Raw genomic sequence first — 20,590 nt, 5'->3', positions numbered from 1 at the left:
TGGATGGTGGGCCAAACAATGCCCTAAATGAGGTTGTTACCACGCCTGGCCTGCGTAAAGGCAGCCTAAACTTTTCCTCTTAAGGGAATATTTTACTTCATGACTTTTCTTTTGCGAAACACTGATTTAATTGTTTCAGATTTGTCAGGAAAAGAGTTTTGGGGTAAGAAGTTACAGCAGGGCTTTCCTATTTCTCAAAAGTAACTTTGTTGTCAGTAAAAATTTTTATTTACTAGAAATTTGAACTCGTTTGCAAAGTCAATAGGTTAATCACTAGCTCCAGTCTCTAAAATTATTGTGAGATTCACTATTCACACAGTAGTTGATTGCATCAGGGTCCCTTTGCAGAGGTAGTGCTCCCCAGTGAAAACAGATACAAAATTTTAAAGTATAAAATATTTAGCAACTGTGCATAGCAAACAGGTCCTTTGTGTTTTTGCCGGAACCAGACAACACATGTGGCTTTTTCTACCACAGAAACTCTCCTACCTCCATTTCTACATTATCCAACATGGTAAGGCTAACAGAAAATCGAGGTCAAATGAGGAAACTTGGCAAATGGTTTTTATCTGGCTTCACTGTGTGACCACCAACTGGCAAACACCATAAGAAAAACTGCACGGGAGATAAATGATAGGGTAAAAGTACATTTTTGACTATAGGCCCAGGCTCTTGTAAAAGAAGCAGGCCCAAGATTTATAGGAAATATTTGGGTATGAATTCAAAGTGCTGAAGAATTACAAAACTGTTTTTTTCCATTTTACAACCATAACAAAATCCCCATGCTGTAAAAAATGGGGGTGATAGCTTTTTTTCTCCTCCTGCATCTATTATCTATTGAATAATTTTACCCTATAAGCCCACCTGTTGTTGTTATTCTCCAGAAGATGACTAAAAAAAAAAAAAAAAAAAAAAAAAAAAAAACACTTTCCCAGATACCTACATCACAGCAAATTATTGGCACTTAACAAATATGTAACACTGGTAGAATAAAGGGAGGTTCCAATGAGGTGGGACACATAAATTATCTCCAACTGGTTAATTTTTTGGATGACTTCACCGAGGAGAAAAACTCCCTTAATGTAATGCTAATTAACATTGTACGAACTGCTTCAGTTCCCTTCCTTTAAGAAGTTCTTAATATGTGACTAATATAGCACAGCATCAATCATAAGACATTTGACAATCTATTTTTTTAAATCAAATTCAAGAATGCCAAACAGGTGACTCTGAAGAGAGTGGAGGCCCCGGGGAGCCCTCCCTTCTGTCTCCCCAGGACAAAAGGATGGGACCTATCAGGGGTGTAGCTAGCGGAAGCAGGTGCTCCCAGTAGGAGAAAGAATTCAGAAGGAAGGGGGACTTGAGAGGTTTGAAGCGTGTGAAATTTCCCCCTCTCGAATTAAGAGCAAGCTGCACCAAGTGGAAAGGGAAAAGACGGAACCTTTTGGTTTTCTTGAGGTTCAGGAGGAAAAGAGGAAAGTGGGCAGTCAAGGACATTTAGAGCTGGAAGTTTCCGTGCAAACATTTAGTCCAGGGGTTGGCAATTCTATGTGGAGCCGAACCCAAAAGAACTCTTACACAAAACAAAAGCAGACGGAAGGAAAGCTTGCGGTGGAGGGGCAGCGCGGGCGAGGCGGGCGCAGGCACCCCTTCCCCGCCTACGAGCTGCTAGAAAACCAAAGGAAGAAAAGAAATAGACGAAAGTGCCCGGCTCACGGTCACAGCACAGGGGCTGGGCGCCCCGTCTCTACACGACTCACCACTCTTCGGGCGGCCACTAGGGGGAGGCAAGGAGGGGCGGGAGCGTTTTGTGGAATCGGCGGGTGAGACTCCCGTGGGGAGGGAGGCGAGGGGGGCGGGGCGGGGCGGCCCTCGGCCCGGACTCTTCCCCGTGCGGCCACCAGGGGGCGCGGCCGGCCCGCGGCTCGCGGCTGCGCTCGGTAGTTGGGTGAAGAGGCCTCACCGCGCCCGTCGCCTTGGAAACGGAGGGCGCGGAGGCGGTGGTGGCTGCAACGGCGGGCCAGTTCGGGGCCCCATCCGAGTGCTACTTCCCCGCCCACAGCTGTGATTCCGCACCTGGAAGCCGTGAGGGCAGGTGGGGAGACTCGCTGGGTCCCCATCTCCTTCCATTCTGGCCATTAAGACATCCGCCCCACCCCCACCGGCCCTGGAGCTTGCTTTCCCTAAATTGGGCCTGACGTCCTCCGTCGGGAGCGGTTCCTGGGCTTGGGGAGCCCCTGGAGGAGTTCTTAGAAACACACCCCGCCGCTTCGCCAAGGAAACAGCGTGCGAGGGAGATGTTTGGATCTGACCAGGAAATTAACGCGTCTCTTTTTCTGCCTTGCAGTGCGTTGCTTACTTGCCATTCTAGATCTTCTGCGCCCAGAGCAGGATCTGGATGTCCTTCAGGTGTGTAACCTCACAGTCTCGAGCACAGCAGATGCTCAGTAAACTAATAACGCCTTCCATTCCCATGGGGCTTGAGCGCTTGACAGTTTTCCCAAAGCATTTGAGCTTCATTAGTCACTCCGGGTGGAGGCTGGAAAGAAGGAAGAGAAGCGAAGGGCCAGAGAGGCTTAGAGGCCTGTTCCCTGGAGGCGGAGCTAGGACGAGCCCCAGTCTTGCTTTTCTTACTGCTCTTCTCGCCGAATCCCCAGCCTGGTGAAGGCCTTCCGAGGGAGGACCTCGCACATCCTTGCATCCTACTCAGCACACACAGACACACTGTAGGTGTGTTGTTGATGGCCTTTCACCCTCACCCTCTCAATCCATAGATTTTGTGTGCTTTTTTCAAATTATCCTTTACTTGTTAGATTTGTTTCCCCATAATTCTCTGCTGGGCCAAGAGAGTTGAAATGGTTGGGAGATGGGAGATGGGTGATGTCCCATTGAAGGGAGAAAAAAAGATTTCTGTGAAGGCAGGGAAGAAAAATAATGACTGGATGTTTATTAGTGTGTGTGCTAATTGCTCATGGATTTCCTGTCTGCCACCCAATACCCAACCTGAGCAGATCCTTTTTACCTTCACCACTGCTGTTTGAAAATAGAAACCTTGTTTTCCTCCTCCATCCAGCTATAAAAGTACTGCTTGTATTTCCACTGTCCTCACAACAATCACTTTGTGGTTATGTTTCTTTTCTTTTTTTGACATTTCTAAAACTGAAGGAGAACAGGAGTTGGGTGATGATATAGTTCTGGTTGCTAGGAAAGTTAGTGTAATATACTGCATTTAAAACTATTTGTTATTAGCAACTCGGGATCAAAAGATAGACCAATTTTTAAGCTAAGAATCCAATATAATTTGGGAACTGCTGTTCAAAAATGTGCCACTGACCAAAGGATGTGTATTGGTCAAGAACATACATGCTAAAGTAACACACATCACAATCATGGGAGTGAAAGTTGAAACTGTTATTCAGCCAGTTGTTTTTAAATACCTTGGTTTGAATATATAGTTATTTAACATAACATCTCTTCAAGCTGGCTGTATTTTACATTTTAAAACTGTTTTGGTCTACATTTACATAATCTCTACAAATAAGGTCTGAAATTTTTTTAAGCTAACTTTTAGGTAATGTTATCACTACTAAAAGGCTTTAAATGAATTCAGGAGGTTTCTTTTTAACATATGCTGGAGATAATTCTAAATATTTAAAAGTTGTATTAAAAATGTGTTCTAGTGTAAGTGAGAATGTGAGTTTAAAAGTGATTTTGCTTTCCAAATTTAGAGTATATACAATATTAGGAGCACATAAATAGGGCTATTGGATAAAGAAAATGAGCATACATTATTTACAATTCAGACTTTTATTGAATATCTAGTTTGTGCCTGGGGGAGATGCCAGCCTATGTGCCAATATCTATTCTTGAACTCCCAAAGATAAGGGTTTGTTGAAGTAGTTAGTTGCTATTCGGTATTGAAGGAATTATGTTTTGTTGAAGATGAATGCCATGAATATTTTCAAATGTATAGCACAATTAACACATATCATGAGATACATTTTTAGATTGCTCTTTAACAAAGACCTTTGGAAGTTCCACATCAGTAGTAGTAGTAAGACTTAACACAAGTTATAGCTAGTTCAGTGGTCGGCAAACTCATTAGTCAACAGAGCCAAATATCAACAGTACAATTGAAATTTCTTTTGAGAGCCAAATTTTTTATTTTTTTTTTTTATTTTTATTTTTTTTAAATATATATATATATATATATTTAAATATATTTTATTGATTTTTTACAGAGAGGAAGGAAGAGGGATAGAGAGTTAGAAACATCGATGAGAGAGAAACATCGATCAGCTGCCTCTTGCACACCTCCTACTGGGGATGTGCCCGCAACCAAGGTACATGCCCTTGACCGGAATCGAACCTGGGACCCTTCAGTCCTCAGGCTGACGCTCTATCCACTGAGCCAAACCGGTTTCGGCTGAGAGCCAAATTTTTTAAACTTAAACTTCTTCTAATGCCACTTCTCCAAAATAGACTCGCCCAGGCCGTGGTATTTTGTGGAAGAGCCACACTCAAGGGGCCAAAGAGCCACATGTGGCTTGCGAGCCGCAGTTTGCCGACCACGGAGCTAGTTAATGGCAAAGCCAGGATTAGACTTCAAGACTTCTAACACCCATATAGAGATCTTTTAACTAAATCATGCTCTCAACCACGAATGGGATCTTATTTAGAACTTTTGTCATTGCTACTAAGAAAATATCTTTCATTTTAATCTACATTTCTAAAACACTAGAGGCCCGTGCATGAAATTTGTACATGGGTAGGCCCCTAGGCCTGACTGGCGATCAGGGCAGATCAAGTACACCCTCCCACATGCCTTCCCACCTCCCAGCTTCCTCCTTCTCTTGCTCCCTCAGTGCCCCCCAGGCAGCTGATTGCCCGCCATGTTCAGCACCACCCCCTGGTGGTCAGCGCACGTCATAGTGAGCAATCAAACTCCGGTTCTCCCGGTGGGGACACTTTGCATATTAGCCTTTTATATATATAGATTAGCTAACAAACATCAAGATCCATTCCAAATGTCCAGCAAAGTATTAGGGCAGAACTTCCATCCCTCCCAGCCTCCACAAAATTATGGCTCGAGTCATCAGGAGGCTTCTGGCTATTCATGGCTCCACAAAGTGGTGAAAAAAGTCTTCAGGAGCTTTCTAGATATTGAGCCAGGATCCTGAGACTGCACAGGAAAGGACATACTCATTTGGGAGGTTATTTTGCAGTCTATAAAGCATTACAGAATTACAGTACATTGACGAAGATGGCTACTATATGTCCATTTTCACTAAACAGACTTTTTGCTATTCACTGAGAAGCATTTGAGGAATATTTTATGAAACATTTTCTGACAGAAAGTGATTATGGAGTAGACTCTAAACAGGCTGGAGATCTGAGTCTGTCAAACCCAGCCTCCTCACCTGCCCTTACTCCACAGCATGTTATGGAATGCCCAAACAGAGAAAGCCCAGATGGCCTCAAAGGTCACACTGTGAGTGAAGGTCTCCGTATCATTCATTACCTGCACAATTTTGCTAAAGTCTTTTAAAGCTGTTCATTACTTTTTAAAAGTTCTGCTGGTGTATGCTTCTTTTTTCCTGTCAGTCTTAGCAGAGATCTTGCCTCTTCTATATTTTATAACCAAAGGCCAGGTAAAGTGTCATGAACAGAGCAGGCACTGAATAAATGTTTGCAGTTACCAACAAACAGATCAGGTGTCCATTTGTCAGGAAATATTCTAATTCAGGGGTCCTCAAACTTTTTAAACGGGCTAGTTCACTGTCCCTCAGACCGTTGGAGGGCCGGACTATAGTTTTAAAAAAAAAAACTGTGAACAAATTCCTATGCGCACTGCAGGTCCGGGATGAGTCAGCTGCTAAACAGGACAGGCAGCGGCACCCGGCGGGCCGGATAAATGTCCTCGGCGGGCCGCATGTGGCTTGCGGGCCATAGTTTGAGGACACCTATTCTAAGTGAAACCTTCCTGGAAGATGATTACATTACTTTGTGAGTGTTTTTCTAGAATTCTCACCCTTTACTGAGATAGAAATCATCTGGGTAGTCAGGAACTGTAAATCCTTTTAAATATTTTCGAAAATCCTCATTGTTTGTAGAACATCATCAAATTCAAAAGTGCATGTTGAGGTGATGTCATTAACTCATTGCAATCCTATATAATAAAAAGCTAATATGCAAATCGACCGAACGCTAGAATGACTGGTTGCTATGACGTGCACTGACCACCAGAGGGCAGATGCTCAATGCAGGAGTTGTCCCCTGGTGGTCAGTGCGCTCCCACAGAGGGAGCACCACTCAGCCAGAAGTTGGGCTCACGGCTGGTGAGCGCAGCGTTGTGGCGGGAGCCTCTCCCGCCTCAGCACTAAGGACTCCTCGTGGGATGTCCAACTGTGAGAAGGCACAGACTAGGCTGAGGGACCCCCCCACCCCAGTGCATGAATGTCGAGCACTGAGCCTCTAGTGCAACTATAGAGCAGGCAATCCAATTGGCTTACTAATTTTCTGGAAAGGGGGTGAAACAATCTTAATATAGTTTATGCATAAATTATTTGGGCTTAATGAATCCACATTTTCATTCATATTTTATTAAAATCCTTTGCCACGGGCTGCAGTTAGGTAACTAATTACACATTAGTCAGAGAGTTGAAAACATTAGAGCCAGGTAACTGAGGTAATTTTGCAAAATGAGGTCATTTTTTCCTTCAGCACCAGATGGGTGCTGCAGGTGGGAACCATAACACTTTGATCTCTTCCATATGACTCGGAAAGAAAATTAGAGGTTAATGTTGACATTTGTTTTAACTTGTAAATGAAATATTTTATAGTAAAAATCACTGTGAAATTGTAAGCTACTGTGAAATGAAACACTTATCAGCATGCTATCTTTTTGTGCAACTGTCAAGTTAAAAATTCTAATTCTAAAATAGAAAATAATATGGAAAATTCAATTCTGCATCTGAAACAAAAGAAAGTGATTTTTTTTTTCTTAATTGGCAAATTTCTGTGAACTGTGATGGTATAATGACATGTTTTAGTTTGTAGCTCATGGAATTATTCTCATACTTTCATATCTGAGTTAATCTACTGCCCTATCTCAACATATTCAATCTTTCTGTTGTGTCACCTGTGTGACTTTCAGTTGGAAAGTATTGCAGTACATTTGAGTCACGTATACCCAAATCGGTTAGAATGTGGAGACCCACACACCTGGCTAGAAAAGTCTCAGACACAAAGACCAGGCCTCGCTGGAGGCCTGGGTGTGCGAGCAGCATGTCTCCAGGGAAAAGGTGTGTTCTCATTTCAGAGAGTTTTTCCACTGTGGGTATGAATAATCCGTGTAGATTGCCAATTCAGTGATCCAAATCCATGATGGCTGTTGACAATAGCAAACCACAAAGGTGAGCCTTCCCACACATCATCATCCTTGACAGCAGGCAGTCACCTGCTGTACCTTTGAAGAAGCACGGTCGGGGGCTGTAAGTTAAGGGGGCATAATATTGAATTCTTTCTATACGTCAGACACTGCTAGGTGCCTTATAAATAGTAGCCTACTTAATCCTTACAACAGCTTTCAGAAGAAGATTTTTGTTCTCACTTTATAGATAATAAATTTGAAGCTCAAACAGATTAAGTGACCTACTCAAGGTTACATAGTAGTAAGTGGTGGGTCTAGTATTAAAACATGTCTGCCTGTGTCATTCATCCATCTTATTTATTTCTTCACTTGACAAGGATTTGTTGTGCATCTGTCACGCTGGGGGTGAAATACAGGGATGCACAAGAATGACATCACCCCCAGTCTCATGGAGTTCCCAGTCATTCTAACAAATTACAAAGGTTATGTTCTTTCTACCATACCCAACTACTAATACACTGACTGAAGGATAGGCAGTTGTTTTTTAGAGATTAATGGAAAATTGAAAGATAAAAAAAATCTGTTAAAGACTATCTGAAAAGAAGTACTTTAGTACCCATGTCAAATCTCTGGAGTATTCCTGTTTACTATCACATTATCTGAACAGTGGACCTAATTTCCCCTTTTAAAAAATATTATTTTTGATAAATTTTTATTATTAGATGCAAAAGCACTTAATAGCTGATGAACAGTTACTGTTAATACGAATGCATTATTATTATCATCTTGTATTTATAAACCTCTTAACCATTTAAAAAAATACTTTAATGTGTGTTTCTATTCACTTTTTATGACAGCCCTGGCCAAATCTAATTCCTTTGGATCCAGATTTCTTGGTGCTCATAGAAAGTTGTTCTTTTGCTTTGTCTTAATTTTTTCAAAAGTAACATTGATTGAGCTGCTGCTTATATGTAGTGCACTCTGCCAAAAACTGTAGAGAAATAAAATTATTTAAGAAGTTCAGTCATTGCTCTTAAAGAAGCTTGATCATGGCAACAGACAGATAACATAAGGGAGTGAGTCTCACAGTTTGGGGTGGGCTAGTCCTGTACCTGGGCTACACATAGAATTCAAGAATCCAATTGATGAAGGGCGTCCCGGACTTGTGGTGAATGTGAGCTGGGAAAGCAGTCTGGGTGCCTTATCTTGAGTAAACGCCAGTAGAGGGGCAAAGACAAGAGTTTATTTACTTCTCTTACATCTCTTTTCGAAACAGGTATTTCTTACTAGCTAAGCAGTACAATGGAAACCCCAGCGAAAGCAAGTAAGAAGGATACCCAAGATGGGCTGCCGAAAGAAGTGAAATTGTCTACCAGTGAAGCACTTCTAGACTATCAGTAAGCATGGCGTGTTAAATCCAGTGGTTTCCGTGTGTAAATGGCCATCGTTAAGACTCATGTAAAAGCTGTCCAGGGAGCTGGGCTGCCAGGGATTGGAGGCGAATTGCACTCTTGTGCTAAGTGCCTATTGTTAACAGTTTGGGAAACATGGACTATCACAGTGATGGGCAAACTCATTAGTCAACAGAGCCAAATATCAACAGTACAATGATTGATATTTCTTTTGAGAGCCGAATTTTTTAAACTTAAACTTCTTCTAACGCCACTTCTTCAAAATAGACTCGCCCAGGCCGTGGTATTTTGTGGAAGAGCCACACTCAAGGGGCCAAAGAGCCGCATGTGGCTCGCGAGCCGCAGTTTGCCGACCACGGGACTATCACATAGCCCAAGCAGTAGCTATGGAACAGCCCTCATCAATGTGGTTTTAGCTCCCTTTCTCCCTCCTCTGTATTATTGGTCACTTTCCCATATACACACAACATGCAACATGGAATAGTTAGCATGCATTTATAGAAGAGTAAACAAGGGAAATTTTCTTCTGTAACTTTTCATTTCCAGACATTCCAATTTGCATTCTCTCCAAATAGCTACAGATCAAATACAAATGATTTGGCAGTATTTTTAGTAAGAATAATATTTTTTAATGTTTCCCTCCCAGGAGCTGGAGACAAAGCTAGAGGTCACACCTACTCTATGTTCATGTTTTACCCAACCGATGGAAACTGAGCCCCTTGACAGCTTTTGAACCCCAGCTTTGGCATCGGGTGGGTGTTTTAATGTGTAATTCTTAGGGAGTGAATGATTATAGGTCAGTTTCTTGCCGAATAAGCATGTACTTCATTCATGCATTCATTGAACTAATACTTGAATGTTTGCTAAGAAGGAGGCAAATGCTGAGTACTGGGTGACAACAGTGAACAGGTCCCTGTCTGATGAAGCATGAGAAACAGACATTAAATAACTAATTCAAGCTTTTTAAAAATATATATATACATAATTAAGGTGCAATGAAAGAAAAGCGTAGGGTGCCACAGAGGGGTCAGGAAAAGCTTATTTTAAGAAGCAATGTTTAAGCTGATCTCTGGGAGAGGAACGGGTATTATGGAGACAGAGTGGTAGAGAGAAGGCTTATGGGAAAGACACGGGTGAGGAATGCTTGTTCCAGTCCAAGAAACGAGAGAAGGCAGGGTGAGGGCAAGAGGGCAAGCGCAGACTCGGATGCCCTTGGCAAGGGTCAGGTGAGCAGAGCCCTGTGGGACCTTTGGGATTTGGGAATGTCAAGCCATTTGTTGGAGGGGACAAGGTGGGAAGTGGGGAACCTATGATACTGGTGACTAGGTCTTTGTTTGAGGGAATTATTTTTAATTCAGGGAAACTTCATCTGCTTCTTGAGAAACTAAGAGAGAAAGACCCATGGAAAGGGATCTTTCACAAGGTTTCCTTTTATTTTCTGCTTGACATAATTTTAATAAGCAGATACTATCAGCACTCACTTCTCAACCTAACCGCAAAGGTTCCTCATCTCGCCTTAGGAGAGATGGACAGAAAGTCAGCATCTGTGACTACAACCTGGTCTCTAATGTGCTTCCCTCCCCTTACACCTCCCTCCCTGTTTACAGTGACAACATCCAATCACAGCTGTTTCTCTCTCTTCTGGGTCAACCAGAGGCCAGTCTTTCTCCTGTTTCACAGAGGTTTACAAAGAGGCAACACTGAAAAATTCTCATAATGTAGTACAAGATAGAAATTAAACATCCCATGCATTTGTTCTCTTTCCTTTGTAAAAACTGAATAAATAATCTCATGGCCTGGAACAGCCAAGGCCTCACTGCTAGGGACACTGTATCATTCCATGTGTTCCTAGGTGACAGAAGTGTTGGCACATGACAGATCATCAGGACGTCCCCTCATTGTCTGAGGAAGGATTCTTCCAGGGTCCCCCAGCAACCTTTAACACTTCTCATATACAATCTCAGCTCCTAACAACCTTTAACACTTCTCATATACAATCTCAGCTCCTAACAACCTTTAACACTTCTCATATACAATCTCAGCTCCTAACAACCTTTAACACTCCTCATATACAATCTCAGCTCCTAACAACCTCTAACACTTCTCATATACAATCTCAGCTCCTAACAACCTTTAACACTTCTCATATACAATCTCAGCTCCTAACAACCTTTAACACTTCTCATATACAATCTCAGCTCCTAACAACAAGCTGAGAGCACATAGTAGGCAGCCAATGATTTCTGAACAATTAAACTTTTTTTTTTTTAATATATCTCAAGAAAATAAGGTCATGAACTTCCATGGTTGTTTGTGAAGAGCTGAGACTGTTAATGATAAACATATAAGGTGACCATCTCTGAGCAATGATGGTTTTTATTTTCTCCTTGTATTTGCCTCCCCCCATTCCCCAGTTTTCTACAAAGAATATGAATATATATATATATATATATATATATATATATATATATATATATATATATATAAAACCCTAAGCAACCTTTCGACCATTTGACCGGTTGTATGATGTGCACTGACCACCAGGGGGCAGATGCTCAACACAGAAGCTGCCCCCTGGTGGTCAGTGCACTCCCACAGTGGGAACACCACTCAGTGAATTTACCAAGCAGTGGTGGTGCCAAGCGCCTGGCCTGGGCTCAGGCTCCTCCCCAGCTGCCTGCTGCTTCACGCACTACTACATCCCCCAAGGGGCCCTCGATTGCAAGAGGACACAGGCCAGGCTGAGGGACCCCACCGGTGCACAAATCCATGCACTGGGCCTCTAGTAGATATAGAAATAGATGTGTATATTATTATGGGGCGAAAAAGAGAGAGAGAGAGAGATAAAAGTATAGAATATTTTGGAATCCAAATTTATTTTCCTTCTCAGAACTCTCAATGAAATTGCATAGAGGGAGAAAGAGGACACATTACTAACATTTTAAAAATACAGGGAGGGAAGAGAAAAGGTGACATACTGTATACTAACTATTTCACACCATTGTGCTTTAGAATAATAGTGCTATATAGCCTTTTAATTCTCTTTAATATGTCTTACCTCACTGATTTATTATCCCACTTTTTTCAGCAGTTAGTGTGACATGTGGGTCACTAGGGCACTGAGTAGATGAGGGAGATATGAACAGGAAAAAGTACAGAGAACGGTGAAGCTTGAATTCCCACAGTGGCTCACAGTGTGGAGTCCTGAAGTTCAAATCCATCTCTCTGTGGGGCCTGGCAACATGGAAGTGAATTCCAAGGAGAGTCTAGGCTAAGTTAGACCTGCGACTACCATGTACTAGTATCTGGGAAGGGGCGATGACGCCGCCAAAATCTTCGGATCTTCCTGAACTGCTCGCTGCAGGAGGAACACAAGACAAAGCCCTCGGGTGTTTGCTCCTCTCGTCTCTGAGGGGGGAATGGTAGGATTAAGTGGAGGGTGGCCAGATGCAGCAAATGAAAACACAGATGCTCAATTTAATTTGAATTTCAGGTAAACAACAATTTTTTTAGTACAAGTGTGTCTCATGCAATATCTGGGGTTGGGGCTGAATGTAATCTCCAGTTTGGTCTTTGCATGCTCAGTCACCATCAAGGTAGGCTCTCAGTCTCGAACCAATGGAGACCACATACTTGGCACCCATTTCCCTGCTCCACCCATGCAGAGAATTACCATATTATAATTGCAGAAATGTGAATAATTAGCATAGGCTCTTTCAGATCATTTTCATTGATAACATTTTTATTTTTCTCCTTAAAAATGGGAGGTAGAAAAGGCACTCTTTCAAAATTGTACATCTAAGCTTAGGTAAGAAGTAAAAGATGGCTTATACTTACCAATAGTTTTATTTCAAACTATTATGTGGAGACAACCGTATCTATAGTAGTGTTTTCATTTACTGTTGTTCTCATATCCTGTTATTTCCCCCATAGCATTTATCACAATATGTAAATAATATGTTTGTGTATTTATTATTTTGTTGTCTAGTAAAATATAAGGTCTTTGAAGGCAAGTATCATAACGACATTCATTGTTCGTCACTATCTCTGTACAGCCCAAAACAATGCTGGGCACATGGAGGCTACTCATTAAATCTCCATTATACTAGTATGTATGACTGCATGAAAGGCAACACTGATAAACTTAAATTGTATAATTTTGGAACTGACAGGGAATGATGGAGTTCATCTCCTTCAATTCTCTTATTTATAGAAGAGCAAGCCAAGGCCTAAATAGGTTAAGAGGCAGTTAGTGGAGGCCAAGCCTAAAATCCAAGGTTCATAGTATCTAAACAGAGCTTTTATGCCACTAAAGGATTTGCTTTGCTTGTTTTGTTTTTATGTCCCATTTTCTCATCATTTGGAAAGAAGGAACCTTCTTTTTCTCTCTACTGTGTATACAATGTCACAAATATAAATGATCATTTGGAGGAAGGGTTGAAGTTAGATTCAAATTCAACTGAAATTTACTAAGTACTTTGTGTCAGAAACAGTCACATATGATTTCTTATTTTTATCCTTATAAAAATATGTAGAGCTGGGTATTGGCCTCCATTAACAGCTTGGAAATTGAGTCTCAGAGAACTGACTTGCCTGCGGTCAGATAGGTAAGAAGTGGTAGGGACAAGATTGAAAACCAGAGTTCCTCATCCATTAACCATTCCCCTCTCTGTTCACTACACCACAGAACTGCTATATTCTGTGTGTTTTTTAAATTGAGGTAAGGAAGTTATATAGAGCTATTTCTGTGGCCTTATTTTGGTCTCATCTTTAAAGTTATAAGTTTTACTAAGTAATAGAGATATCAAATAGCCATCAAATGGCCGAAGTCTTTCTACACTTTTCTCTCTTTCATACTTAGCAGATGCTCAACAAATTCTTGTGGATGTTAAAAAAAATTGCATGTGTTAGGAAAGAAGCTTTTATTATTTATAGAAGAGATGACATACTAATGAACTTGAACCAGTAGGTATGCCTAATTTACCTTTCCATTTCTAGAAGATGGGCATGCCTTATAAAGTCTTTGTTTTGTCATTTTTGTCTGAACGGTTTTTAGAATTCTAGAAATCATGTTTTCAGTGTGCCCCTTCTAGGGTCTCTGAAAGCTGAATTATTTATAGGTAGTTAGAAAGCGTCAAAATTACTACTATGAAATACAAATGGTGATAGATTTAAAAAACTGAAGTTATCTCTATCTTTTACTGAGTAAAATATACCCAGAAACCCATAATCACTTAAGAAAGGTTCTTATCCCTACATGGGTTTTTATAATCTATTTAATACTTTATTTCAACTCAAATATTTTAACTTTTCAATTTTGTCTCACTAATTTTTTAAGATAAGTAATTGTAACAAATGTTATCTTGGTTTATTATCAGCTTGCAAATAAAGGAGAATATAGTAGAACGATTGATGGTTCAGATAAAGAGTCTTAGAGAAAAGAACCAAAAGTCTCATGATAGAGTGAGTATAAGATTTAAAGCCTATTTATAGTCATTAAACATTTACACAAATGCTTTAAAATTTTTTGAATTATGAAATGTACCCTAGGAAATTATCTTACTTAGTGCTTATAATTGGTTAACTTACAATCTATTTAAGTGTGGTTTTTTTTTGTACCTGTGAGGCAAGAGGGTAATGCTGTTCCTATTATATTAATTGCAATCTCAAAGGAAGTCCATTTGAATTTTGTTATTTAAATATGTTTTTATTGATTTTTAGAGAGAGAGGAAGGGAGAGGGATAGAGAGATAGAAATATCGATGAGAGAGAAACATCATCTATTGGCTGCCTCCTGCACACCTCTTACTGGGGATTGAACCGACAACCCAGTCATGTGCCCTGACCAGGAATCAAAACGGTGACCTCATGGTTCATGGGTCAATGCTCAACCACTGAACCACACCAGCCAAGCTGAATTGTGTTATTTAGATCATGAGGATGCCGAGTCTTAGGTTAAAATTTTTAAAGTTCTGAAACCACATTAATCTTCTAGTTTCTTATTTAACCTAAACATTGTTTCTTTATTTTTAATTTCTGTCTCTGTTTTCTTTTAGATTTTTAAGAATGTGAATATGTAAATATTATTTGAAAAGTACAATCTTAGTTGCTAAAATGACTAATTTAATGTTTAAGATTATGTGTTGTTTTTTTAAAATCAGATTAAAATGAATATCTAAGAGGTTCTGTATGCAATTATAAGAACTAAAGACGAACAGAAATAAAGTTTGAAAGCAGTAAATGATCATTAAACTTATCCCGTAAAACATCTCATGAATGGCGAAATACTGAGGGTGTCCCCTATTAAAACATTAACTTTATATGGACCCTGAAACTTCCACACTGAAATGTTATTTGAAGAGGGTGGCTTTTGTCTAAAAAGACTATCTACTGACTTTTAAAAATATATTTGTATTGATTTTAGAGAGGAAGGGAGAGGGAGAGAGAGAAACATCAGTGATGAGAGAGAATTATTGATCAGCTGCCTCCTGCACGCCCCCCTCCAGGGATCGAGCTGCAACTGAATTGAACCGTGACCTCCTGGTTCATAGGTCAATGCTCAACCACTGAGCTATACCAGCTGGGCTAAATGTAATTTTCTAACCAATGGTTACTGGGGTTAATTTTAAGTCTCCCATATTCCATAAACTTTTAAAGATATTATTGTATAACTTATTTAACTAAATATTTCTTTCTCACTTTGCAAGCCTCTATTTTGAGGCAAATCAGTGTAAACACTTCAGCAGATGTACTTAATTGTTGTTTTTCATGACAGAACGGACGCTTAAAGGATGAACAGATTTGGCACATACGGAACCTACTAAAGGAACTGAGTGAAGAGAAGTCAGAAGGATTAAAAGTAACAAGAGAGGATGTTGAAACAGCAATGAAAGAAAAGTGGAAGTTTGAAAGAGACCAGGAACAAAATTTAAAAGGTGATGTATGAACACAGAAATGTATCATAAAGCTGAATCTAGTTATTTCTTGGATGTATTAACACTTCTGTTTCCTAACATATTACAAATGCTGTGACCATATTTCAGAGGATATCATTATCACCACAACTCCAAACACATGGAGGTAAAGGAACAGGAGAGGGAAGTCACAGAGTGGGCAGAGATACTGGAAGCAAGTGAGGAGGAGGAGGAAGGGCAGTGATGAAAACCAAAGACACATGAAAACCATCTGACTCTTAAACACTGGACAATATCCTGGCAGACGCCACTCTGAACTCCTCACAGTGGGGGTCTGTCCTTTCTGTTGGGAATTCTCTTGCTTGGTGGCCTCATTGGCTTCTGCCTCAGTTCAGAGACGGGAATGATAAAGTAAATATAACCATGAAGCTTCCCACAACCAATATCTCTACTGAGCTAAGCCCCACCTCACCCCCATTTAGATGGGAAGAGAGGGATTCGAGTTGGAAAAGTGGCAGTGTAGAGGACAGGTACAGACTCTGAAGGACCCAGGGCATACTCTTGCCATGGGCTTAGGAAATAGCATGATCCTAGGGATAAGTTACACACACAGTTTTGACACTTGTATTTTTTTTTAAATTCCTATTCCTTTACCCCAAGCTTGCTGCTAGGATTTCTAAAACTACTTTAGCCAGGACCCTATCAACACCACCTCTGCTAGGACGCTGAAAAGCATGGGAAAGAGACTCGAGTGCTATCTGGAAGCAGTACTAGAAGCTGGGACTAGAATTTCCTGCATTTCCCCGTGTATTTCAGAGAGCCTCCTCACCCAAGCACTTGGCACAAAGCAGGCATGCATTCAAAGATAATTTGTTGGTTTGAACGAAATAGTTACCAAAAGCAAACATTAACCAGCAAACTTCATTCTTCGGGGTCTCCAAGACTGTTCCCATCAACCTCCTCCTACCCAAGTCCTTTTGGGCAACAGTGATGTCATGAGGCAGTAGGTGTGTATGGTGCAGGGCTCCTCTCCAGGAAAGTGTTGCTTATGTTTGGAAGGAATCCTTTTGTAAGTCCCGTGAGATGGGAGTGAGACCAAAACAGATCCTCCGATGTGCTCACTGAGTGGCCTCCACATGGGAATGGGCCCAGTTACTTGAGGTGTGCCTGCTTAGGGTTTGGTCTGAGTGCCAGGCGTGTATGTCATGTAAGTCTGGGGCCGAGCTGGATGCCTGAGCACAGAAGAGGAGGACTGGGCGTGCGTGCCTCCAAGGAAGAAAGGGGAGGGAGAGAGCAGGTGTGTCTGTTGTGTACAGGTGATCACTGGCCACTGGATTGGTTTGTGGAGCAGCAGCCATACCTTCAGCTTGTTTCCATGCAGAACCTCAGACCCGTCCAGACCCACTGAATCGGAACCTGCATTTTGACAAGATCCTAGGAGATTCCTACACACAGTGAGGCTTGAGAAGTACTGATGTAACACCTTCCTTCCAACTTTTAGTTAGGACTCTTTCAGTTACCAGGATAAAAATCTAACCCAAACTTGCTTAAGCATAAAGAAGATGGTCATTTTTTTCAGATAACCAAGTAGAAAAGGCAGGTGACCCAGAGCCTCACATGCTCTCAGATCTTATTAAAAAAAATCTCCCTCTTCCCTCCCTACCTCTCCTCCTCTCTCTTCTTCCCTTGCCCTCCCCACCTCCTTTATCCCTCTGCTCTCTCTGTCTTCTCCGTGTTTTATGTTGTCCCCATGAGGCAAGCATTCAAACCATAGATACCTCTGATCTTACACCCTTATAACCTCAGAATGGAGACAATTGACATGTTTTCCACCAGTTTCAGTAAAAACATTTATCTGAAGGACTCAGTGTGTGCCTAGCTTGGGGCACATGCCCACTCCTGGACCAATCCCTATGGTGAGGAGAAGGGGCTACTGCAATTGGCCTGCATATGAGTGGGACAAAAATATGTTTTCAGTTGTATGTGAAACACAGTTTATTTCTTGAACTATTACTTATTAGTTATTGTAGCATTTTTCATACAAACAACTGTATTTGATAAGGAGTAGGAAAAGGGTTTACCAGAAGGCAAGTGAAGAGGGGTTCTGAGAAAGTAGAACAACATGATGCCAACCCGCACTCCCCCCAAAAGCCAAATGTGGCACAGGGCTGAGCAAGAAATCATCTGCTCAAATAAGAGGACGCTGACCATCTGGGTTATAGGAAGCTTAACTGTTTAATGACAATAGCAAGTGCCGTTTATGAAGGGGTGTTAAAATCTATGATCTTACATTTTTGGAAGAAGACATGTCTGGAGTCCTCCTGGACCTCCGGACTGAAGAACAGCCCTCCTGCCTGACTGGAATGTGTCTGTCATTCCATAAGCATCTACTGAGCCCCAACTGCCTGCCAGACTCTTGCTAAGTGCTGGGCTTACAGAGACGAGTAAGGGGTTAGCTGCCGTCAGGAACTCTCAGAGATGAGTGAGAGGTGGTACTGCCTGCAAGGAGCTCTCAAACAAGAGGGTGTGTGGTAGTGAGCCGAGTAGCCATTACTTCATGGCACCTGCCTCTCTGTAACGCTTCCTCTTCCAAAATATCTAGCAGCATGATATTCAGCCTAAAGACTGAGTGGCACATCATGCTTAGCAAGTGTCCCAGGACCAACTGAACACTTATATAGGTGAGATGGCTCAGTGTCTGTACCTATTTAGCTGGGGAACATATCTTTCACTCTGAAGTCTTATAAGTGGGTGTGGGGGAAACTTGTTGTTATGACTATCATACGCTATCATTTCACACAAGTGAACTTGAGAGGACAGACTAAACAACTCACTTATAGAAATGGTTGCCAAGGACTATGGAAAAATACAGGGTGAAATCACTTTTCCCAGAGGCATAACGGGCAAAAAAAATGACAATTTACTAATAAAAAAAAAGTGTGGGACATCATATATTGTACAAGATAGGACCCTTATCAAGCTATCAAAGGAATAATTTAAACTTGTGGGTTCCTAGGCATATAGCTTAATTGTCTATTATAGCTTTCAATCATAGCCGCAAACCAAACACCTACTTTAGAATTGAAATTTTAATTTTAGATTTTGAATCATGAGGGATAGTTAAACAATCGTTTGAATAGTTTGAGTTCCTATATATAAAAAAGGATTTATGAGATAACAGCATTTTAATATCAGATTCATCAGATCAGATGGCAACATATAATGGTGGCAAGGACAGCAGAAATGACATGGTGTTTTGATTTTCTTTCAACAGATATGCGCTTGCAAATAAGTAATGCTGAGAAACTATTTCTTGAGAAACTCAGTGAGAAGGAATATTGGGAAGAGTACAAGAATGTAGGGAGTGAAAAACATGCTAAACTCATTATCTCCTTACAAAATGACATCAATAAAGTGAAAGAGAATGCAGAGAAAATGTCAGGTCAGTTGCAATAAAACCAGTTCAAGTTCAGTAAAAACACTTTAGAGGGCACACATTTGATGGAAGAAAAAAATGGGTACTCCCTGAACCATCCGTTCCTCTCCACTGGGTCAGAACCAGCAGCTTGAGCCCCAGGGCAGAGGTGGAGGAGGAAACAGAGAAACTATCCCAGGACCACCTAAGAAACTGAGGAGGGGAAGTAAAGGGAGGGGAGGTGGAGTGGAGAAACTGCCAGCAACCCACTTCAAGGAAGAAGTTTGATTCAGTGGGTGGTGTCTGTGCTCCCACGCAAGGGGCTGGGGTAAGTTCAGTGAGGCAGGAGGGTGCTGGGATCGGGTTATGTTAGAAAGGAAATTCACCTGAGGTAAACTAAAGCAACCTCAAGTAAATGCTAAGTTGTAGTCAGAAAACACTGGAGACCAAACACGACACAAAAGTGGAGAGGGTATGGAGCAGGATGACGTTAGGCGTGAGGACGCACCGGGACTAGCTCTGGGGAACATGAGGCCACCTGTCTGTCGCTGCAACTAGCAGAGTGGCTTACAGGGACACCAGGGACCCCGAGACAGGAAAGTCACAGGAAAGAACAAGTGAGACAAAGCTGGCCTGAGAGAATGCTGTGGGTGGATGGCAGTTCTGAGCCCGGCTGCAGATGGTGCCCAGCCTGGTAGAGGGTTCACGTGAGGTCGTTCCCATCATCCTCTGCTGAGGGCCTGTCCAGACACTCTGCTTCATGTAAGTTTCCCAGCTCAGGTGGTATAAATGTGGCCCCAGATTAGTCTGGGCTTGGAATTACACTTTTTCAAAAGGTTCTCCTCCCAAAAGAAAAGTACAGAGCGTGTGACACCTTCCTCCTCCTGTCTGTTTCCCCCGCCACTCCGTCCTCTCTCTAGATAAAACCAGTGACCAGTTTCTTAACATAGTCTTTCATAAATATTATATATGCATAAACAGCATGCTACGAGTGTGACTTTCCACGCAACAATGTGGACATCATTATAGATCAGTACATATTAGTACCTACCTCCTCATTCTCTCAATGGCTATTCTGTCTTGTTGTACTATAATTTTTTAACCAGTTCCCTACTGATACGGATTTGGGTTGTTTCCTGCTTTTTACTATTACAAATAATGCTGCAATGAATATCCTTGTACATATCTCATTTTACTGTCATCCATATCCTTGTATTCATGTAATTTCATTTATGTGTATCTCTAAAGAGAAATGGCTGGCCCATTTATTTTTATTTTGAGAGGCCTGACCCTCCATAGAAGTTGTACTAAATTTCCCCACATTTTCAATAATGGGGATATTATCCAACTTTTCATTTGTCAGCCTTAAAAGTAGAAAACTGGCCCAGCTGGTCTGGCTTAGTGGTTGAGTGTTGACCTACGAACCTGGAGGCCATAGTTCCATTCACGGTCAGGGCACATGCCCAGGTTTCAGGTTC

The 20,590-nt window shown here is 41.5% G+C and overlaps 1 protein-coding gene across 2 annotated transcripts in view; it reads left to right on the top strand.

Annotated features, from left to right (window-relative positions):
* Positions 1-1,955: 1,955 nt before the first annotated feature.
* The window catches only part of CCDC83 (coiled-coil domain containing 83), a 43,829-nt gene continuing 25,194 nt past the window's right edge, over positions 1,956-20,590 (top strand). Inside the window, exons 1-6 of one of the 2 annotated variants that reach the window (XM_080641854.1) lie at positions 1,956-2,095; positions 2,348-2,409; positions 8,649-8,769; positions 14,163-14,247; positions 15,559-15,718; positions 18,972-19,139. In XM_080641854.1, the coding sequence (XP_080497980.1) occupies positions 8,675-8,769; positions 14,163-14,247; positions 15,559-15,718; positions 18,972-19,139 (508 nt within the window). In that variant the 5' untranslated portion in view covers positions 1,956-2,095; positions 2,348-2,409; positions 8,649-8,674. The remainder of the gene's footprint in view (positions 2,096-2,347; positions 2,410-8,648; positions 8,770-14,162; positions 14,248-15,558; positions 15,719-18,971; positions 19,140-20,590) is intronic. The other variant, XM_080641855.1, reaches the window with a different exon arrangement.

Source organism: Plecotus auritus (genome assembly GCF_963455305.1).
Source record: "Plecotus auritus genome assembly, chromosome: 9".
In the NCBI taxonomy this organism is placed as follows: Eukaryota; Metazoa; Chordata; class Mammalia; order Chiroptera; family Vespertilionidae; genus Plecotus; species Plecotus auritus.
The sequence above is the reverse complement of the archived record's forward strand: the minus strand, read 5'-3'. Positions and strand labels throughout refer to the sequence as shown.